The 24,405-nt window shown below is 38.1% G+C and overlaps 1 protein-coding gene across 7 annotated transcripts in view; it reads right to left on the reverse strand.

The window, feature by feature from the left end:
• Positions 1-1,196: 1,196 nt before the first annotated feature.
• CLEC16A (C-type lectin domain containing 16A) overlaps positions 1,197-24,405 on the reverse strand; it is a 63,410-nt gene continuing 40,201 nt past the window's right edge. For 2 of the 7 annotated variants that reach the window (XM_042036814.1, XM_042036813.1), the window contains 5 exons: positions 23,915-24,119; positions 23,034-23,201; positions 17,626-17,772; positions 11,868-11,987; positions 1,197-8,053 (listed from right to left, as the gene is read on the reverse strand). In XM_042036814.1, coding sequence (XP_041892748.1) covers positions 7,713-8,053; positions 11,868-11,987; positions 17,626-17,772; positions 23,034-23,201; positions 23,915-24,119 — 981 coding nt within the window. In that variant the 3' untranslated portion in view covers positions 1,197-7,712. Of the gene's footprint in view, positions 8,054-11,792; positions 11,992-17,625; positions 17,773-23,033; positions 23,202-23,914; positions 24,120-24,405 lie in introns of those variants that run through there. The other 5 variants (XM_042036815.1, XM_042036820.1, XM_042036818.1 and 2 more) reach the window with 4 other exon arrangements.

Raw genomic sequence — 24,405 nt, forward strand, 5'->3', positions numbered from 1 at the left:
CTCCTTCCTTGACATGGAAACAAAGGTAAAGTATCAAAGAATAAAGATAGCAATCTCCATATCTTTATTTAGACAGGAGTTACTTTGACAAAGACCTATGTATTGACAGAGTTTCACTTGCTTACTTATATAACTATGCTGGAATTATCTTGATGATAAAGATGTGGATTTACCCACTATAGGACTGTTCAAGTTGCTACACTTAGATGTTTCTGGGGACTAAGAAAAGAGTGGACTAATGCAGCACTGCATTTCTGTCCAGTTCATTTTCAACCCAATCAGCATGAGAAGAAGTTTGGAGGCTGTGCTTTCATCATTCCCTCTCTGATCATTAGTAACACAGGGCAAGACACTCAATCTGACTCACTGTCCATGTCTAGAAAGGTTAATACAGAAACACAGAAAAATGACAAGACAAAAGGCTGCAAGAGTACTGAAGCATCAGGATACAGAACCACAAAGTGGTTTCAGACTTGAAGGAAGGGAACTTCCTGGCCACAAATTGGCATCCTTAAAGCAGTATTACTGGCAAAATTTAGAAAGTTCAGCTGCCAGGAGCAGATTTAAACTAATTTTCCACAATACACCATGTTTTAATATTTGCATCTTATAGTAAATCGTAAGTCTCCTACCTCTGATACCTGGCTTGCTTATTTGATGGTACAATGTAACTGAATTTCTTCCTAAGAAAGCTTCTGGAGCAGTGACTATTTTGAGAAATAACATTTCCCAAGGAATGTATATTGACTGTGATGAATTCCTATAGATGTAGAGGCTAATTAACAGGAATCTAACTAATAACTTGGTTGGATTTAATCCATATACTGAACTGGCAACATGCACTAGAGAAAAAGGCAGAGGGCAAAAGGATGTATTTGGGGAAGAAATCACACGACAGGCACTTTCAAAGTGGTTCACAGATGTTTTAGATGTTGCCCAGCCACTCTTAACCCTTGGTTTCATCTACTTTCCATCACTCTTCCAGGCTTGGTTCTGCTCCCTCTCCTGGTATGTCTTTCCTGCATACACAGTGCAAATTACCCTGGCTTAAAGATGAAAATGCTTGAGATTGGCATATGCACAACATGCTTCTAAATAAAAGCTTCTAAATAAAAGGCTCTGCAATTTTGCCTTTCACTGCTTTTGGATGTGCTTGTGCATCAAAATGCAGCAACAGAACATGAAAGGGAAGGAAGTTTTCTTGGTAACACCATTTTTATTGCCAAGTTCCATTTACAAAGAAAGGTCTATTCCTTTTTCTTGTCCAAGTTTTCAATAGCCATGACAAATGATCAATGCCAGCAAATACAGACTCAGCTACAGAAATCTGGATTTCAGAAACACACACCAGTATTTTCTAATTTCACTCCCTTCCCAGACAGTTACATTTTTCTTTAAATTAACATACGATATTATCACATTTACTTCAAACTTCTAACATAACTTACATTAAATAATTAATACTTATTGCCTGTAGAAAGACATTTCAGAACTCAATTCACACTGTGTTTGGGCTTTTTTCCATGAACATGTAAGTGCATGTTCAGGACTTTTTTTTCCTCCAGTGAACTACATTTCAGACATAACTTTTTGAAATATATTTCATAGGAGAACAGCTCTTCATGTTAATTAAATGCTTTTTGTAGTGCTTAAATCCCAGGTACAGTCATTCTTCTAGAAAAATACATTTCTCCTTCTTTGCACTGAAAACAATCAAACTTACAAAACAGCTAAAAATGAAGGAAAAAGTTCGCAACAGAAATATCAACACAGCTATTCACAAGTGGAGATGCCTAAAGTTATCTTCTAAGGTTCGTAATGCTTCCAGAGGGCTTCCTGAAGTTGCGACAATGTCTATTCAGTGCTGTCCCTGGGCAAAACAAAGCTCCTAGACATTGTAATAGTCTATAAATTTGCACACTTGAATCTATTCTCAATCTTTAAAAAAATCTTCATGTTCATTGTAAATATTTCTGCCACAGTTAGTCCCTAAATACACCCAAACACTAACCTTTGGATCTTCTCACACATACTGAAGTTATCAGATTGCAATTACTATGTGTCCTTAACTCACTTTAGTATGAGTATCCATAACCGAAAGTAATGGGGAACAAGATAAAAAGTCTCATGAATCTTCAGATTATGATCTTAAAAGAATCCTGTGAACTAGTCTGAACCTTAACTCTAACTTTTGTTATCAAGTATTCTTAGTCATTACCTGCTTAAGCCCTTTTTAGTTAGTTATAAAATAGATGCACTCCACACATTTATTTATGCTAACAAGACAGTCCCAACAATAACAAGTTTTTCCTTTTCATATTAAGAACCAATGAATTCAAGTCAGCAAAACAATAAACCAGGTACCACCACAGTGCACATTTATTAGACAACCAAAATTTAGCTTTATATTTATAATACATTAACAAACACAAAATATATATTTTATAACACCTTGCAAAAGAAATCAAATCTGAGCAGCACGCACATCTAAAAATGTTGGGAGATCAAAATAGGGAAAATTCTGTACAAATACAATATAAAAATATGTTTCCATATGAAAGAACCCTCTGATTGAGACTCAGTCAAGAACTGCATCTCCTATGTCTTTGTTGCTGCTCAAGTCCTGAGCAGCAGAAAAACCCCCAAGCACTTCCCCCCTCCCAACCCCTAAAAACATCCCACCCTAGCAAGCCCTGCTTGGATCACCATCTGCTTTTCAGAATCCAATAGGAGATGGGAAGAGTTACTCTATTTGTTTCTAATTCATGCTGCAAATGTTGGGAAAGGTCAAGAGAAACACAGCAGGCAAGCACAGAACTACCCCAAAGATTGCTAGATGATAGAAGAGCAGTGCCCAGGTGAGTGATATCCTAGGGTAGGGCAGTGGTGGTGAACCAGGGACAAACCAGAAAACTCTTTCAAGAAGAAGGACAGTAGCAGTTAAGACAAAAAATTTCAACATATATTTAGGTGGCTACATTAGGCTGTCTGAAAGTAGGAGACTAATTATCTTTGAGGCAAAAGGTCTCGATCTCCCTGCCCCCAACAGATGTCTCTGCAGATCTCTGATTCAACTACAGGATTAAACCACTCATTTTCCCAGACAGCAGCTGCCTGCCTGGGCAATGTTCTTTTAAAAGCAATTTAACTAAGCTGGTTAGTGGAGACAACAGCAGAATGTTTAGCCTGGTGGGGTTTTATTGACTACTACTCCCTGGTAGTCAGTGCCACTGCTCCTGGAGCTCCCTGTACTGTGCAGTGAAGTGACTGATTACACCACAGTGTGACAACACCACGTGAGTGAAGGGTTTACTTTTATGAAGTGGCTTCATCCTTACACATACAGTTTGATCTGCCTGTCTGATAGCTTAACTATGTCTTCAAGCATAAAGTTTATTTTACTGCTAGTGAAATGACACTCAATTCCAGGGCAATTACTGAATTCCTGGATTGCTTGAAATAATCATCCCAAGACACTTGCAGTAAGTGTGGGAATTACAGTCACTCATATCTTACTGCTTAGTTAGGAAATAAAATCACAGTAATTTAATCCTGATGATGGTAAATTTTGCCATAAACAAACTATTTTAACTCTCACTTTTCAAATTTTACAAACCAAAATACTTCAAATCCAGGAAGGAACCTTATTTCCTCCTGCATTCTGTCTCACTGACTTAAACTCCAAATACAGTGTCTTAAATTCTGGATATGGAAGAAGATTTTTTTAAAATGTTACATACCTGACTGTCCTTTAGCAACAATATTGCAAAGGAATAAATGAACTCTGGAAGATATTCCCAATGTTTCCAAGTTACTTCAAGCAAAAATTCCAACTGCGTTGTAAAACTAAGAATACTGAGGAGCTTCTTCAGCAGGTGTGATTTTATATCTTTCCTTTTTTAAGCTCAGCTTAATTTAAGGAAGAGTAATCAGAATTTTAGTTTATCATGACTTAGCAGTGGAGAATACAAATGAGCTCAGTCCTTATAGTTTATATAATTCATGACTTCATAGACAAAACACAGCTTTTAGTACTAATACACATGATCACATTTCTAATGAATTTGGTTTAATACAAACAGCTTGTGAAATGAAGCACAGGAAGCTTCACCTTTGGTTTCATTCTGTATCAAAGAACTTCTGCAAAACAACTCAGTTTTCCATCCAAGTTCTACACTACAAGGATTACTCACATAGTGAAGCAGACATCAGAACTGGGCACTGGGGCTTCCTCCCTCCCTTTCTTTACCAAATTACCTGCTCGCATACTCACTTCACAAATGAAAAGCTCAGCTGGTTCTTTGCTCTACACTGGATGACAGAAAAGCAAAGGAGACCAGCAAGAAGCAGTGAGACCTAACAGTGTGAAGGCAACACATAGCTCAACAAGTAACAGTTACGTAAAATTTGGTAAAATAAGAAACACCAACCATAAAGTAACAAAGTAACATTAAGTATGCCCTGGCTTCTTTGGCTTCACAAAAGGAAGAGAATAGAATTGTGTTGACAGAACATGACTGAAGACAGGCACAGCCTCTATGAATACACAGAGAATTTAGCATATCTCCAAAATTTTGACATTTTGCTCTGAAACATTGCTATACTTACAGTGATTCTACCTCCATCTGCAGTATTACACTGAAATAGTGAGGCTTTTGAATGACCAGTTGTTTAATTGCTGCTCTCATTTGCAATTTGGTATTTGGATTTGGTTAGAGGGAGTGATGTTACACTGACTCACATCAATTTTTTTTTTTTGTGGCTGATGTGCTAATGTGAGCAACACAGCAGGCAAGCACAGGAGAATTGCACCAAAGATTTATAGATAATAGAAGAGCAGTGTCCAGGTGAATTTCCTTTTTAAAGTGAAAGGGAGATAAGGAAATAGCCTATAAGACTTTCTGACAAGGAAGAGATATAACACCCCTCCAGGAATTGTAAATGGGTAAGTCTGTACTTGCAGAGCTTAAAAATTGCCAGTGGCAGATTATTTTGGTATCTCCAGTTTTGCATTCTGAAGTCTCCTAATGCAGCATGAAGCATAAATGTTAGACACATATGCCTTAGTATCAGAAGCAAAGTCAAAAATCAATTTCTTCTGTGGCACTCAGATTTAGGGTCTGAGTTTAAGGTCAGCTGCAGTGTTTATGTAACAACCCAATGTTGGTAAAGCTGGTGCAGTCAGAGCTTTCCTACTATAATTCCATCTCTGCAGAGAGTTTTGGACAGAGCTGCTGGAAAACATCCCACCTGACCACCACTCGAGCAGGGCAAGGCTGTGCCAGAAGCAGACTCCACAGTAGTCTTCTATTTCCCTAATAATAGTGTCTATCTCAGTCATCTCCTGTGAAGCTCTCACTAGACAACCGATCATGAGATTTAAGAGCCACTCAAAGGTAACGAAAAGTACAAAGTCAACTTTCTTCCCCTTTGCCCCATTTCTTGTGCAGTGCAGCCCAGGGATGAGATTATGCTTGTGCATTGAAGAGACTCCTCATGCATGGGTCTAATCTTGCTAGAACTGAATGTGAAATGAGATAAACAAAGACCAAGGTTTTCTTGTCTAAAATGAATTCTATTTAAGGGAACTCAGCCTGCACAATGGCATTTTGTGTAATCTAGGTCAAGAATTTAAGGTTAACAGCTAACATAAAATGCTTTCAAATTAAGTAAGGCTTTTTTTATAAGGGTCTTCAGAATATTACTGAGACTACAGTGTAATGCTGCAACATTCTAAAGAAAGTCTAGATTGCAACCAGTTCAGCTAACAAAAATTCATGTGGTCCTTGTGCCCAAATTGCTGCTGATGTCTAGGCTTGTTCAGGTACATGCACGTTACCTGCAACAGTGACTGCATGAGTGCAAATTCACCCTAAGCATGAGACCAAAAAACCCAAAAAGTAGGCTCTTATTCCAACAATGTCGAATTTTTACACAAAATCCATTGCAGTGCTGAGGACACCTAACTCTGAGTTAATTTAGAGTTTGGGCCACTCTGGAATGGTCAGAGTATCAGTTAATTCAATTTGAGAGAAAGTAGAAATCACAGAACAATAGAAATCAACAAAACTGCATGAAAAAGTTATTAAGAAGAAAAAAATTACTGGCATTCAGTAGCAGACACCTCATATACCTGGTTGGCAAACATTCAATTATTATGTGAAGGAGAAGATGGAAAAAAGTGAGAAAAGTGGTACCTGTGAATTAGTCAAACTCATACATATATATACCATTGAAACATCACTTCAAGTATTTCCTATGGCAGCCAGGAAGAGGTACAATAAGCAACTGGGAAGTGGGTAAGTTTTTCAGATTCACCTCTTTGATAAGAACTCAATGGTGGTAGAGACAGAATGAGGGAACAGATTGCAGTGGTGACTGAAATCAATACCAAGTAAACAGCAGTCCTCCTTCTCTGGGGAATTGCCAATTCAGTGTTATGAACAGACCAGCAATGACAATCTGCTCATTTTACTACTAATTTAAATTAACTTACTGGAGATTGATGAAAAATCTTAAAACTCCATTCATGTTAAATTATGTATCAAATCAGCAAAGAACATTCCAAACTTTAATCAACACCTTTCCCCTTTCTGTCAACTTGGTGTCAGGATCTAGGAAGTAATGTTAACTCAGAATCCCTTCTAGGTAGCAATGTTGTTTAACTGGGTTATTATCCCAGACAGGAAAAAAAAAAAATTACACAATACCTTTCGAGTTCAGACTTGCAAAAGAATTATCAGTTAGATATGGTGACCTTCTTCCTACATGACTATGAAAAATTTGAAAAATCTCTTTAGAGCAAAACTGCTTCTGTCTGCTTCTTGAAGTTGTCTTTCAGTTGCAGGGATATCACCATTCCTCAGATGTGTAGCAATTTGACTGTCAGAAGTGAACAAACAAGCTATAGCAATCTTTTAAAATATTTTACATTCCTCTCTAGCTGGCTAAGCAAAGACTAAAGTAGTCTCAAAAATCCCTTATGTTAATTTGAACAAGCATTGTATCTTAGCTTTGAATCAAGCCTTGAAATAAATATTACATATGGAAAACATAATATTGAAGTCTGAAGTCCTACAAAGACAATACTGAAAGTGGCCAAGCCTGCTGGTATGGTGCAGACGTCCAAAAGATGAACAAAATCAGGATTAAAAAACAAAACCAACCAAACAAAAAAACCAAATAAAACCCCAAAAACCCTCCTCCACAAAAAAACCCCAAACCAAACACCAAACTGAAAAAACACACCCTGACTCAAATGGAAGTTTTACCTCTGTCCTACAATATATAATTTTTTTCTGGTCCATGGCATGTCTCCCGCTTCAGAGACGTAATAATGCAGTACCATGAAGCTGGGTATCCAAAAATCTCTTCACTCTGCTGTAATACTGTAGACCTTTTACAATGAATTAGTACCTATTAGAAAGACAGTAGGTCCTCTGAAATACGTTCATGTTCTTGTATAACAGAAATTGGTAGGAAAGAACCAGTCCAGATTCAAAAGTTTGGGGTTTTTATCTCTTCTCCAGTTCAGATATGCTGAGAATCTGATGTTGGCTCTAAAAGCTGCTGACATTCTCTGTCACCAGTTGGTCCCTTCATGCGGACTTGAGGCCTCTCAGGCCTCCAGAAGTATCTGCACTCCCAGAGAAAAAGCAAATCACAATTTGGTTGCACTTCCTTCACTGTTTATTACAGTCTGCATGGTGGCTTTAGTCAGAACATTCTTCCTCTACCTCTTTTACCTTGTCAACTTCAACTTCAGACTGCAAAGAGGCCTGAGGGATGCAGCTGAATGTTCGAATGCTGTGTGGATCAACTGGTGGCACCAGTGTGAGCGACTCCACACTCAGCGTGTCTGTGTTGTCATCTGTGATTAAGGATATTGTGGGCTGCTGTGCAGGAATCAGGCTGGGAGACAGGTTGGCTGTTTCTATGTCACTGATTTTTACAGCATTTTTGCTGGACTTTGAGACAGCTGAAAGAGTTTCATCAGTCAACATCGTCTGACCGGAACTGGCCATCAGAGGCTGCTCTGGAGCTGAAGCATCATCTGAGAAAAGAAAACCCCAAGAACAATCAATATTCAAGTCAATATGTACGTTAAGCCTAACAATATACCATTATCCATGAGTGTTCAAGAATAATTGGGTGGAAAATGCAGTTCTGTGAACACTATGCTTACACATTCACTTTTTAGTAATTAGAAAGAAACCAAAATATTGTAAAGGCATAACCTAAAATGCCAGCAGGATTCTGTTCAAATTAGGAACCAGACAATTATACACATTTAGTATTAGAATATGTAGCAATATTAGAAATATTCTTAAGAATATTTAAGAGAGAGGAAACTGAGGGAAAGAAAACCTCTCCAGTATTTAGTATGAACTAAAATGAACCGCTACCCCATACCAGGAAGATCTTTAGAAATAAAAGAAAAAGCTGAAGAACCACTCTACAGCCAGCTTTCCCAAAAGGTGGCCTGTTTCTTACAAAAATTTGGAAGTCATTCTCTCAATTCATCCTCCAGATTCACATTTAAGCAACACCTCAACTACGGAAAGCAGAATTATGGCAGAAGAGGAAGGAGGATAATGTCCTTACTGCAACTGAAAGGTGCTGCAAAAGAGGCCTGTTTTACACAGCCTTGTGAGACATGGGGGTTTTGTCCTCCTAAGCTGATAAAACTGAGAAAAAGCATTAATGCTACAGAAAACTGATATGCTGCTGCACCTTCTCACATTATTATAATCCCTCCAACATTAATAGCTATTTGTACTGTCCTTTCCCCCTAAAAATCCCAGCGGACTGTCAAGCAAGCTGTTCTTTTGACTCAGGATGGAGAGGAATGGAGGGGATGAGGTGATACAGCCTTAGATGAGCAAGTATGCCCAGGGAAGTCAGGTAATATTTCCTTTTCAGACTACAAAAATAGATGCCATTAAAGTAACAGGTATCCAGCTTCAAGACAGACCACTTTTAAAGATTTTGTAAGAAACAGCATGTGTTCAAATGTACAGGCATCTGCAGAAAAGTCTACAAGGCAATGTAGTGAATACAGAAGCTAAGAATTAGGTTATGGTTTTAATACACAGTGACCTTAAAAATATTTCCGTTTCAATATGATTCCAATTAGTCCTGGAAAAGAACAGAAAGCATGAACATAAGACGAAAGAAAAAAAAAAGAAAAAAAAGAGAAACAAAGTGGAAAATGGAATGGGTATCTGTAAGGTATCAGTGGGTAACACTAATATTGATTTTTTTTACCTTTCTGGTAAGATAACCCCAAACAATGGTGTATTCTCACTTCAGAAACCACTCACACGTACTTTGTGCTGAATTGGTGGCTAAACCTTCTCGCTTTAATAAAAACAAGATTCATAGATGGTAAAAAAGTCTCCTTTTAAATAAAAGGGACATCAGTGGTTATTTTTGAAATATAAGGACAGATTCAAAGTAACCCTACAGATTCTTTTTAGCTGTCAAGAAGCTTTAGTGAGAATGTAGCAACTGATAACAGAGGAAGAGATGCAAGAATCACATGGAAAATGAACTGCCAGAACAATGAAATACATTCTCATTTCTCTGAATTCCAAGCTAAACACTAACACTTCAGTATGCACAGAACAGTGAGTCTCTGCTTTTTGAATTTATGAAGTCTTATGTTCTTTGCCAAGATAATTTTTCATCTTTCTTACACTATAGCATGAATATTCACCAAAATTCAGGATTCAGAAACCTGAAGCATTCTGGTAAGTAAAGTATTATCAATCAATGGCATTCTGCTCAGAATGTTATATACAGCAAATTTCTATTGCAGTTCTATTTAACTTCTGAATCTGCACTTCATTTCTTGAATCATTCCTTCCCCTCTCCCAACAGAATATCAATGTATTTTCTTAATACTTGCATTTACTGAAATCATGAAAGACATACATATTCTCTTGTTATGCTGGATTGTCCCCAAATTCTCCCAGGTAGGCTCTAAGTTAATGCTAAAGTGACTCCCTTCTTAATGCCACAAAGTATTTGAAAAAGTCTCCATAAAAAAAAGTATCTGGAGTTAACAAGTCCAAACCTTCCACACAAAGTCTCAAAAAGCATTCAGAATCAAGAAAAATATAAAAAAATGTAACCAGAACATACTGCCCAGTATTTCAGTGGCAGCATTTGTAGAGAATACAAGATTAGAGCTCTCCTCTGCTTCCCTGCAGCTTTTATTTACTATTGCTAGAAGCTGATCTCTCTCCTCTCGTTATGTCCTTAGTCACTGCCAGCCTCAATTCTGTCACCCTGGCACTGTATTTTGGGGAACAGTGGCCCATTGCTGTTACCCAGGGTGGCACTCCTGCCAAAATGACCAGAAGGCAAATCCCAACACACAAAAGGGGTGGAGGAGGGAGAGTTCTGAACGTGGTCGAGAGCTCACAAGAATATCTACCTCTAAGCAGGTACCAAGCTCTTGCTCCTAAAGAGTTTCATGTACCCAGCATGTTTACAGATTAATTTCTCTACCCATTATCTGGAACTTCCCTTTATACTGCATATAAAAATACTAACTGGCTTTCAAGAAACTCTTAACTCCCAAGACTTTGTTTCGGTTTGACTTTTGGATAGAAAGAAAAAAAATAATTGTAATTTTTCCCTGGATAAAACCACTAGTCACTAAGATATGCTCTAATCTTAGATATCAAAAGGTTATCACCCAATACTAGAAGACAGCATTTCTATTTATCTCTGCCCAGCCTCCACGTATTGAGGCAAGAATTCTCTGGCACAAAATATATGCCAGATCTGCAACAAAACCAGGGAGAGTGAAGTCAGTTTCTTAAAATGGTTCCGATCTTAACATTCAGTTCTAACAAACAGCCTTTCACATCTCCAAACTTATTGTACTTACTGAAAACAAGGTGTAATTTTGCAAGTTTTGGGGTATTAGTAGCTGTTTGGATGCAGAGCTTTCAGCAGCCTTACACGTTTTTCAGCACTTCTTTAATGCTACCAAGATTATCATTAGAGCAAAAAATCCCAACTAGAACAACTCAACTTCTGTTATATAACTGATGTTAAGAAGGATTATTGTGAAAGAAGATAGAAAAGAACAGAAAAAGGAAAGAATATCACCCACAGAGAAGTGTCCTAAGCTGGTACAGCAACATACTATGAAAAAATAACAAAAAACAAACAAGACATTAAGCAAAAAGTTGCAAATTAAATTTATAAAGATGGAAAAGGGTGTTCATATAATATTAGCAAAGTATCTTCATGCCATGATAGTAACAAAAGAAATTAATTAGATACAAGTTAAAATAGATTATATAACAAAGGTCATCTGAAGTGTATTTCCATACTTTTTTGCATCTGCTCCCCCTCCTCACCTCCTCAGGTGAGGACAATTAAACAGTCCATAAACTAATCTGCCAGAGCTTGATGATCACAGAAATATTAAGCTTGTGCCATCAGAGTCCAGGAACAGTCTTATGCTGAATGCCTGTCCATTTCACCTGCACTATAAATAGATTCCTTGCTGTTGGCCAAGGACCTGCATTACAATCCATTCAGGAGCCTGTGCTTACTAAATTTCACTACAGCCAGGGCTGCCCTGTGCAAATGAAGACATGGCTGCTTTGAAGCTGGAGGCTTGATAGAACAATTTCCACCTTTGGCAAGAGAGCCCAGAGACACGGGAGAAGCTGCAGACAAGGCTTTCAGAAACAGCTCATTATTGCTCTACAGTTCTCCCAAAACAAAATGCAGAGACAAATATTATGATGCTTTCTTCAGTTTCCTACCTCACTGTCATTGCTGGAAAGCAAATATGTTCTATTGAGTGTTATGGGCTTGTGAAGGCTTATGGAGGAACCTGCCTGAGTGGGTATTGCGGGAGTTTCTGCTGCAGCTGCTGCTGGAAGGCCTAAACCCAGTGTCCACCGTGACTGTCAGCCTCCGACAGACTAAACACCCGCCGGCGTCCTTTCCTGCCAGACCTTACTAGAGGGAAACACAGCCAGAAATCATACAGAGGCTTGAACAATGACACAGGGAAGGGAAACTGGAATGGAGACAAAGGATAAATGTTAGAGCAGCAACAAGAATAAGTGACAAGGACACACCCGTAACTGCTGGTACCTTGAATACAATTTGATACCACACTAAGAGCTTTCTAGGTTTGGGAAATACTTCTGAAGCTGGAAGTATTCATTCTTTAGAAATAAATGAGCTTAAATGAATTTAATTTTTTGCTTCCTATCCGAAAACATTCATAAGTTTGGGCTATATCTAGCAATACCAACAGCACTTACACCAAGGAGGGCTGGCAGGTATTTATTTGCATTACAATCTACTCACCTGCTTTAGAAACCTTGAGAGAAGTTATTTACCACAAATTCTGGTGACACAGAATTATTCTCCTTTCCCCTTACCATAAATTATATGAGGTGCAGTGCTGTGCTGGTGACAACACTTCAGACCATTCAGCCCTACTATTCTCAAATCCAACATTAGCATTTACATTTGGTTTGTGAAAAAGCCAAACATAGGGCTTGAAAAGATAGCAGCAGTTCAGATGATGATGCTTGGTGCATAGAAAGTTCCTAGAAAAGAAACTTTCTAAGAACAAAAGTACTTCCTCACCTAGTCAGAAAATTACTAGAGCATCAAAGAACAGGAGGTCAAACCACATTTGCATTACTAATTATAGAGGGAAGAGACAGAGATGGTTTCAATAGGAAGGCATGCAGTGCTCTTAGCTCTTATAAGCTCTCCATGCTTGACTAATCATCCTCTCCTTGGAATGGAAATTTAATTTTACAGACTGGAATCCAATATGTTCTCTGCAACAAGGGACAGCTCTTAGTTCTTATTTTAGATCTTTTATCATCAATACCTGCCAGAAGCACAAAATACAGCATAAGTGGCACAGATCAGTGCCTTGTGAAGTCCTCTTTATCTATTGCTCCGATGTAAACATTTTCTTAAGTACTGAAGCCAACTGCTTTTTAAAAGTTACGACAGTTTAAGAAAGTAATAAAATACAATACAGATGACATTAACACATTCATAATTCTGGAAGACTGCTAACTTACAGTAAGAGAGCTTCTATATCTAACCCTTGGCATACATAAAAATAAGCACTTTAAAGAAGTGCACAGTTCCAGCAAGGGTAGCCAAGACATGACTGTATTCTAAGCTCTGAAACTTGATGACTAAAATCTGCCTAACGAGAACATTTCCACCTTATGCATAACAGCACTTCAAAAGAACATGATAATAATAATAAAAAAAAATGTAAATACAAAGGAAAAAACCAACCTGGTAGCAGCACTTGTAGAACCTGATACTGTTTTTTCTGTCTTGCTAGGCATTCTGCTTTCTTTAAAGAACAGTAATCTTGTAAAGGGCTAAGCTTAATTCCCAAACACTGCAAATAGAGGAGTTGCTAGGCTTTAAAATATCTGTGCCATAAAGCAGTGTGACACCTACTAAGTAGGATAGCAAATAAACTCGGGAGTCATAGGGGTTTAATGCACTCATGACAAAGCAGTTGTTGCAACACTGTGTGACTATTTGATGCAGGTTGTAGTGATAACAAGGAAATTATTTTTACAAAATGCTGAATTAGCATAACTTTTTCCTGTGACACATTTTTGAAAGCTCTCTTGCTGTTTAATCATCAATATAGCTTCTATGTTGTAACATTGTTTTCTCTTAACTAACATGTAATTTGTCTTTATTTTGTTCTCATCTATCACTGTTTTATGTAAGAATTGGTGTCTATGTTCCAAATCGCATTTTCTGAAACAACTCTGTGAAATTTACAAGTATCATCTCAAATATATCAAACCCTGACCAGTTGAAATCTGTCAATGGACAGTAGCTTAGGACACTACAATCACAAGTTCACAGTATAAAAAGCTGTTTGCTTTAAGATGTTGCTCTTAAGGAAGGTAGTTGAGGTAGCTTCCTTGAAGTTCACATAGGCATCTCCCCTTTATCTTGTCTGGCCTTGTCTGAAGTTCCTAAGCAACCCAGGATGCTGTTCATGCTCAACAGCTTGAGCAGGTGGCAGAACAAACAGGGGAGCAGGGAAGGAGGGGCAGAGAGCTCCTACATGTTTGTGTGTGTTCAAAATGGAATGGGGAATGAGACAGACTCAAATGTGACAGATGGCAGCAGCAGTGAAGTGCTACCTTGGGACATAAAACAGATTTTGGTAACTGCTTGCTGCTCATCAGCTACTGGTTATTTCCTCCTCAAAGGAGCCACTTCACATCATGCAAGTCTCCTCTTCTGCTTCACAGCAGAGTAAGGCAGTTCAGTTTCAACCATCCTCAACTGGTTAAGCTAAGGGAAAAATCAGTGTTTTACATTGAAGTGGGTGAATACCAACAATTGTTTCCAGATCCCAGCTCAGTGGTCAGTATGACCTGATAGAATACAGACAGTGCTCATGGCACTGTCACCTATTTCAACAGAGTTCTCTTCATGCATAAGCCCACACATGCTAAACAGACCCTCTCTTTCATGCCACGTTCCTGGCAAGCTTCCACTAAAGATCACAATTACATATAAGTACTACAAAAGGGAGAACATTCAAACTTGCAGTAAACTGGTCAATCAGTTAATGCAGAAACACTGATCCCAAGAATAAAACCACAGTACTGATCTGACACTGAGTATTAGCAAAAAGTGTCAACAGAGCTCCAGAGGTTGGGGAAAACCCTACCTGCATTCTCACCCCCAAAAGACCTAGCTCCAGGGATTTCAGAATTCTCACTAGTCTGTGATAAGGACCTTGAGACACTGTCAGACACTCAGCCACAGGTTTTAAGCCACTACTTGTTCATTATTGCCTGCGACTGCACTAAGCAGTTTGGTACAGACCAGGGCAGCAACTTTGAAGAATTATGCACACTTACTGCTTTAGTCTGATTTTAGGAACAGTTTCTGTGCATTAATGAGATTCTTTTACAAGGAAAAGAAACTATAAGCTATGCTGCAACTATGTACCAAATACATTTCAAACATTAATAGCAACATATTAGTCTGAACTCATCACTGGTCCTTTGAACAAACACATACATGGCAGGGATTCTTGGTCCTAAAGGTCAGAGCAAATATGGTCCAGCAAAATCCCTAAGCCACATATATGCACCTCAGCACCAACTGTGCATTATCCTATCGCAACGAAATACCTGCTCATGTACCTACAGTCACTGTCTTCCTCTTTGCAACTGCCCTCTGAGCAGAAGAAAATCCAGAAGCTGAGCTCAAAAGCCATCCCTGCAGCAGGTTAGTGCAAGCTGCTGATCTGGGACTGAAGCAGCTGATGCACTTTGTCAGGGTCATTTCCTCTGACTTTGCTGAAGGTGACTGTGCTCAGTGGTAGGGCACAGAAGTGGATCCTCACAGCTACATTTGCTAAAGCATCACATCAGTGTGCCTAGATCTCAGGCAAACAAACAAAATCAAAGTGCACCCAGACACTGTTTTCCTGCACAACACGTACCATTTTACACATACTTTAATGATTAAGTCACAATGAAGGTCAAGGTGGGCAGTTCATGCAACCTAACTGGTAAAGTGCATACTGAAACCAGGCATTTCAAAATACTTTTCCTCCGGTTTTGGTTTGGGTTTTCTTCATTATTTTTATTTTTGGGGGTGAGAAGGGTAGGGAAGAGTTTGGGGTTTATTGTTGCTGTTTTTCTTTTTTGGAAACCAATGAGCAGCCTCCTGTCATCAGGCTTTTTAAATTGCAAGAAAAACAAACAGAATTTTATGTTACACAAATGCCAACACACTGTGTAAGTAGACTGTAATTTTGTTAACTAACAGTCTATGATTATTCTTCAATAATTGACTATCTTTTTATGCTTGATGAGTAACTGTATGTTCTGGATCTATAAATTTTTTTCATAGAAGCCAGATTATATGGGCTTGAAAGACCTCAGTCAGAAATTGTCTTGCTTGATATTTGTATGAACTAGCACATTGCTTATACGAACAAAAATAATATATTCTTCATTTTCATTCCTTTTACCAGTTTTCTCTTAGCCACTATTGGAAAGAACCTGTAGTTGCATTTCTCTTCCTGATCACAAAGGACTCAAATACAGCAAAGGACACTGTACATGAGCCTTTTTACAGGAGAAACATGTCATCAAACTAATGTTTTCTTGTAGCGCCAATCCAGCCTGAGAGTTCTGACAAATGACAGCACTTCTTTGTACAATGACTAGATATTACCTGGGCCATCAAGAGCAATCACTTGCCAACAGAGAAAATAAAAGGAGGGCCTTCCAAAGTTTTGAATAGATGGTATATAGAAAAAATGTTCCAAATTTTATTCTGAAATTACATATATTGCAGGACTATTTTGACTAGGTGTTAGTTTCTCAAGCTAATACATGCTTTTTAATCTAGAGTCTCGGTGCTAGAATGCTTTACGTATTTATTGTTCATTAACTTCATCAGCACCCTTTCCAGCAGTATTTCTTGCAGGGATACTCACTTTAAACATAAAATCCACATTGATCTGCTGACACTGTTCAGTGAAACCTAAAAACACTCAATACCTAACAAAGGTTGCATCATTTCCTGTAGGACTGCAACAAATTTTAGATACAGATGGGCCTTCAAAATGAAGGCAAAACAGCATGTCTTAGAAGGCATAGCCAGAACAACCCTCTCAAGGAGTGATCGACATTGGAAGAGACCATTAAATGATGGCTTGCTTGAAAAGGTCTTGAGAATCAAGTTACCTCTATTGTTTTATAACCAAAATGAGGTAGAGTAGGTCACTTCTAGCATGAAAGCATTTCAGTATGCACCCTTCAGGATTTATTTCTTGTTTAGTCTTCAGCCTGAGCCTTTGCCTCACACAATTTGCCCTCAGAACAGACAGTGTTACAAGATTCTCTACAATTACTACATAGAAAGGAGGATTAATGCAACAGGAAGTTCCAGTTTAGGCACATCCACTAAATATACTGACCAATGCAAACACATGCAACCTACATTTGTGAAAGTTCCACTGTCAGTCTATTTATACTGCAGCCTCTTCTACACCAATGAAACAGCCTCCTGAAACATGGAGGTGTTCAGCCACAAAAGCATTATTGCAAAAACTTTACAATATTAACATCCTAAATAACTATTTTCGAATATTTCATATGTGGCCCCTTGTTACTAATTAACATGAGAATCAGATAAACACACAAAAGCAAATGTCACCCAGTTCAAAAAAAGCTGCTTCATGTGGAAATCAACTTATCCACTAAGGTGAAAGGCTAACAGTTTACATAAAAGATTTATTCAAAGTAATACTTCAGTTAAAAAAAACCACCAACAAAAAGCCCCCCACAACATTGTAAACTGTATGTGCTAGGAGTTTCTTCACTAGTACTTAAAATCTCTACTGAAAGATGCCAAGTGTTTAGAGTTCCAGACAGCTGAAGAGATGACTGCAATTTGTACCACAATTTACTTTTAATTGGCTTAGTTGATGAAATGATCTAAAACCATAAAGCCCTACTGCTTTTAATTCAGTAACATAGTACCTTAATTTTACAACAAACTACCCTGTATCCCTTAGTGCCTAGGCTGAAGATGGTGAGTGAATACCTGCTGGGCTCTGAGCAGCAGAAGGAGTGGATGTTGAGCTTGCAGTCACTGAATCACAGCGCCCTGTACTGCCACTGCCACTGGAAGGGGATGGTGACGAGAGCGGGGATGCACTGTGCTGATTTATGCACTGGGCTACAGCAAAGCCTGCAAAACAGGACAGTGAAGTTTACAAGTTAAAATTATCTTGAAAGAGTTAAGCTGTTGAACAAATCGGGAAAAGGTAAAAACAAATCCTTTATCAAGGTGGTGCCAACCTCATGTAGTGCCCCAGAGGAAGTGCCCTTTCCCACCTTTATCTTGGAAACCAGAAAATCTGAATGTGTCTTACTGAGAACAGGCTACAAGTGCTGATCAATGAACAAGAAGTAGAGCTTAAGGGATTCAAAGCATTTTAAAACAGAGCTTGCACAAACAGTCAAAACATATCAAAACTCTTCAATTTTTGATATAGTCAATATATTTACAGGTCACAGACCTTATCGTGATAAGGAAAATAGTTAAGTCAAAAGTGAACAAAAAACTATCTTGGATAGAAGACCTGCATTTTTTAGTAGATGTAACTTCAGAAAATTTTAATCGATCACATCTAGTGCTGGCACTGAATTTAATTCAGCCTCTCATAAACTAAACTTCTTCCAGCCTGAAGACTGGAAAGGTCTATACAGTGTCTGACTTCTTAAATGAGTCTTCTGGCTTCTAGTGTAATACTTCTTCAAATTCTTTCAGTGTAGCATCCTTTTCTTTCCTAACCATCTTGCATTCACTCCTTTCTCCTTCTGTAACTACATACCTATAGTCACCTCTTCAGGTTTTGATAGCAATCAGCTTTTCAGAAGTTGATGCACTTCTTACAGCAAAAGAAATGTCTTTACCATGGGCTGTATGTCAGGTGAGGTACACAACTTTGCTGCTTCTGCAGCTCTCGTTCCTCTCCCATGGGAAAGCACTAATGCAAAAGTTTTTTCAGCAGTATTGTGAATTACTGAAAGTAGCCACAATGTGTACTATAAAATACCTAACAATACACTACTTGCTCTCTTCACTGCACAGTCAACACTGAAAAGGAAAGGATCTGACAATCAGGTAAGATTGCAAATGCACCACACAATTCTTTATCCTTTTATATGGAGAATGTCCCATGGCACTGTATGCATGATTCACTCAGAGAATCTCCTACATGGGGAATGTGCTGGTGCCATACAGGATGCAGCCACTCAAAACTCAGTTTAAATGGACATGTTACAAGAAGCCTCTGAAAGCTTTAACACATAGATATGACAAGTCAAGAAAATGCTGTTAGCAGCAACACACTGACAGGCTGTGCTACAAGTGAAAACAACACAGTGAAGAAAGCACAGAAAAAAAGCTAACAACCAACAGTCCTGTTAATAATCTGACTTGACCTGCAGTCCCACCCACCTCCTACCTTCTACCTCCCATGCTTACCCAAGAACCAGACTCAAAACCACGTGCAGAAACACAATGCTATCTGAATTTCTGTAGCACTGCATCATAGTTTTAGATAGGTATCTAAATGTCACTTTTGCCAAGTCTCTTATTTTAAATTATAATTCATTATGTTCAAGATGAACACCACTTGAAAGAATTAAATAACCATCAAGGGCAAGAGATATCTCTTTCAGTTAAAAACAAAATAGTTTGGTGAGAAGCTAATTATCCCATAAATGTAAATAAATACATGTATTTTATTTCAGAAACCAAACGGATCGATCTTCTACAATCATTTAGGTAAGTTAAACTGAGGTTATACACAGTGATGCCTGACAGTCTGCAAAAAGTTAGCCACAAACTGAACTATCTCAATGTGAAAGACTTCTAATGTATCACTGACCCTGAGTGCTATAGTTTTTAATCACAGAAAATGTACATTAGGTTTTTCATACACACTTCATAGTTTGAAATACCAGTTAGTACAGGGAAACAAGGGATAACCAGTAGACTTGTGTTAAAGTGAAGGAAAGCCAACTGTTAAAGTGAAGGAAATTAAGAACAGTTCCTAAAGCCACTGGTATAACGAATGCTTACATCAAGATATTTACTTTCCCTGACAGTGCTGGTAAAAATTGTATCCATCCGAAGCATTCTATATCCACAAAAAGTTTGCACTTCAAGGGAGAAGAAATATTCCATCCTCACCAAAATAGCAGAAAACAGTAAACAAGGTCTTCCATGACTGTCCTAGGGAAAGTTGGCCTGATTTAGCAGAATTGCCAGCCCAAAGCTTCTGCAGAACAGCATTCATGGATTCATGTCCTTACATGGGAGCATTTGCTTCAAAATGACCTCAACGTATTTTCTTTCCCAAAACAACTGCAAAGGAAGGATTTTAAATGTGCTAAAGGAAGCTAATTTAGATAGGAGGGAAAGGTAAGCCTGAATCATTCAAAATACTGTACAGTATTGGGAAACTACTCACCAAGAAAGAATATTCTAATGGGGAAACTCCTTCAGGAAATACTTGCAAAGAGAAGGTGAGCAGAATTAATCATAGCTTTGGGAAATAAAATAACACTTAGAAGGTTCATCTGATGATGACAGGAATATTAGTTCATACTACACAAAGGGTTCCAAAACTATGGATGATTTTTTTCCTTCAGAACTTAAAATGAAGATGGTTATAGCTTGCTTGCCATGCTAATGTTAACAAGAAGTTTTTTTTTCCTACTTTTTTCCCTCAAAACCTTATCATCATCATCAACTAAGATATTAAAAATGGATAAAATACTAAGAGAAATCTATTGATTTCTTTTGCTTTTCAAAATAAATTTACTCAGTAGGTAAACAACCACACTTGTTAAAATATTTAGATGTACCTTTTGCTGGAAATCGTTAACATTTCCCTTAAGACACACTGGGCATATAAATCTCAGAATAGAGCTGATACTTGAAACTAATTCTTGAGTTTGCTTGAAGAGGAAGTCATTATTTATTTACTTTCAATACAAGACCTATGTTCACAGGGCCCCTACCAAATCTGCTGGTTTCTTTGAAAACAGTGTAATTCTTATTTACATAAAGGGTGCTTCAGAAGTTCAATATATTCATACATAGCTAATACATGAGATGGTGAACAGTCCAGCCAGCTATGCTATCCCTAAAATGCTCCAACATTCTAGCAAAGATCAGTAACTTAAAATAGACCTTGGAATATATTCATAGCCATGACTTCATGATAATAAAATTGATCGAGTGAAGGATTTTGGTTACACTGGTCTCTGTAGAGAATTGCCCAGTCCAGCAGGAGATGATTACAGCATCTCCCTGCACTTGGATAACCTGCACTTTTCATTGGGTTTGTGGGGATGTTCTGAAGCATCATCTACTACACTGCTCATCACCCTTCACGTGTTGTGTACAAAATCCAGTTTTAAGCTATAACAATCCTCACCCTCTTCCCCTCAGACACCAAGAGGCACTTTCAGAACAGATTTTAACTTTGGACTGTGAAACAACAAAGGAAAATGAAGCCCAGTTTGACAACAATAAGGGAACGCATAAGGTAACTGCAGCTTCTCTAGTGATAATATGCAGAGCTTTATGGAGGCACTGTGAGAGAAACTGAACCAGACACAACTGCAATAAGTGTTCTTGAAAATTCTGAATTCATTGACAAGAGGGATTAGGAAACTGATTCAATAGTTGTATTAAAATTCTTCACAGACTGAAATTTGCAGGAGGGATGAAAACATTTATATGGTTGGTAATTTCTTAAAAACCACACTGGATGTACAGCACTAACAACCAACATGGTCCTACTAAAAGTAGTAATTAATATTCTAAACATATTGCCAAAAACATAGCTCTCCTTTAAATCTACAAAAAACATCATCACCAAGGGAAAGCATAATTTGTTTCTTAAAAGTACAACCAAATTAACTGACTGTGTGAGCTTCGCAGAACTCAAAGAGCAGTTGGAGCTGTAGCACTAAGAAATGAATACATGAAACCAGTAATCTAACCGTAACTAGGTCAATAATTTTTTCAAAGCCACAAAATTCTTCTCTTGAAGTAAAAATCCCTGCAAGCCTAATTAAGGGACAAGCATGAACAGATTCCTATGAAAATCACTAGGAATGAGGAAACCTCATTCACTCCTTAGCAAAGATAAGGGAACAAACACACATTTGATACTTGCTTTGTAATCAGATGTAAAACAGGATATTAATCCATTTTTATTATATTACTACCTGTCATAAAATGCATTTCAAAGATGCCGCACTTGAAATACTTCAACTTCTGTGCCTCATTTCTCATACTTTGTACCAAATAAACACTTCAAAATACTTTTTCCTCTGGCTCTGCAAGTGGAAGTCTACCTTTCCTGGAATTCAAATAAAGTATGTGGTTGCTTGAACATTGCTTGTGGTTGCATCATCCCCAATAACCCCCTCCAAATTAGTAGATGAAGTCACTTATTAGGAACACAAGTGCACTGTCCTTGGAGAAAGCTGAAACAGTAACACTGGCATCTTTCCAACCACACCTTTCCATGGAAGTCATGTCAAACAAGGAAATACACTCCCATCACACAACATACACTTGTCTTTGAAACACCTGACTGGCACTATTTGTGGTTTTATAATTTCTGTTGCCCAGTCATGACTCAGGCAAACTGAGCTGCAATTTAGTCTGAAAGCAGTAAAACATGTGCATTCTCAGTCGTGCTTTGAATTCTGAATCACACTTAAAGAGAAATGCTGAGTTCTGTGAAATGACCAGCAGTAAGTGGTAATGAGATCTTTTGTACAATACAGCATAGTTAAGTACTTTCAAGCAGTGTAAGATTCCCCTTTAAAATGACTCAACCCAAAAGGAAAAAATTTCACCATTTGGAAAAGAATTTCTGCAGAGAAGTCAATTTGTGAAACAGACAATAAGGAGACAAAAAAGCAAAGAGCTACTTGATTTAGAATCATTCCTTTAATCCCAGTTCCAAGCTAATGTTTTAGGAATAGCTGTGGCCCTTTTCTGTCTTGCTCACTCTGAGGGAAATGAGGCAGTGCACAGCATCCCACCTGTTTTTACAATCCAGCATGAAAGCATTCATAACCAAATTAAGGGAGGAAACATGCACAACTGACAGATGTGTTGCATAAATACTGAATATGCAGAACATGATTTAAACTAACTTGATCTGTAAGAAAGGCAAAGTATTAAGACATCTGAGGAAACTGCCATGGACGTCTTGCTCACAACATACCCAGAATACACACCCAGGTATTACTTGTTTCTCTTGGCATAAATTTTTCCATAAGCCTCATCCTGGTTTATGTGCTCAGGAACACATCACAATGAGCTTTTCATTGCTTGTACAAATTATAGTATAGTTTCTGCAGATTGAAATCACAAAGCAAAAACTGCTTGTTAATGAATGGTGATCTTACCTGGGACTTTGTCAACAGATGCAAAGACAGAGCGCTGCACTGTCGGGTCACTGCTCCCACGCCGGGACTGGTCATAGAATCTAAATGGGAGGTGTTGGGCTGCAGCTCCAGAGCTGTGTCCAAAACCCGTAACTTCAGTTGAAGGCTGAACAGGAAGATCCAGGAGAGCTATGTTTAATCACAATTGATAGTTTTTGTTACTCAAATACATAAAAGGAAGAAGAGGTGACAAGAAAATTTATAGTTTGCTCAGGATCTTAAGAGTAAACCAGATTTTAATATAACTTGCCTTCATTTGCCTCTTAATTATGGTTACAAATGCGCTGACAAACAAGAGAGATAATGCCTCTGGTAACCTTTCCTACACTGCTGTCCACATCACAATCACACTAAGGAAACCTCAAAATACAGCAGAGGAGAAAAAAAACCCCAGGACTACAGGAATCCCCTTGCACTTCAAAAACCATAGGAGTTATTAACAATAAAAAACCCCTTTTGTTTTTCCCTGCACAAATAAAGTAATTCATTAGTTACAACTGAACACTGCAAAAGCCACTTAAAGAGATAATCTGCTTTAAACTGGAAAAAAAAATGCCTTCGCATTACATCCAACCCCAAATTTTTAATATCTAGTAGATCTGTACTAGCCTCAAACTTGATTTAAAATATTTTTATATGAAGCAAGCCATAAAAGTGTGACATATCCACTTCATAAACTCAAAGTTACATATGAAACCAAATCTATTCCTTGGAAACTCAGCCCTGGTTTAGAGGTTTCTGCGGTCTGCCATTCCTTATTGTGCCTCACCCTTACATTACAGAGTCACTTGCAAGGCCAGCCAAGTCTTGTCTCCCAGAATTGTTTCAGAACAAACATTCACCTGCTATTCTCTGCATTTTCGTGCGCCGAGCCTGGATGCGGCCTTTGGCCAGGCGCTGCTTGGCGATGATGCAGCGAATGTGATCCGCAAAAATAAATGTGGCTTGGAGGATTGGGAAGGGCTTCGAATGAGGACTTGAGGCAGGTTTGTGAATTATGATGTTCAGAGCTCTGCTGTCATCCTCTACTCCGGTCACCTGCATATCCTAAAGAGAAACAGAAGGCAAGTAGTTAAAGAAAAAGTAAGCTTTTCTAAACTACAGATTAAATATTAACATTGAAAGAAAACCCTGTGAATGTTCCATTAAAGCTCTTACAAAGACAGTTAAAAAACCCAACAAAATAAAACCAAAGCAGACTCTGCAAGTTGTACAACTTGGATTTACTTCTTCAGAAATCAGTATTCATAGAGATTGAGTTAAATTATTTGAGCATAGCAAATTTTCAGGAAACAAAGGGTGATGGTCAAGGCACGAAAAAGACAAATGAGAG

This window comes from Corvus kubaryi, unplaced genomic scaffold (assembly GCF_017639235.1).
Source record: "Corvus kubaryi isolate FWS band 111438036 unplaced genomic scaffold, C.kubaryi_AGA036_p1.0 37387, whole genome shotgun sequence".
Classification (NCBI taxonomy): domain Eukaryota; kingdom Metazoa; phylum Chordata; class Aves; order Passeriformes; family Corvidae; genus Corvus; species Corvus kubaryi.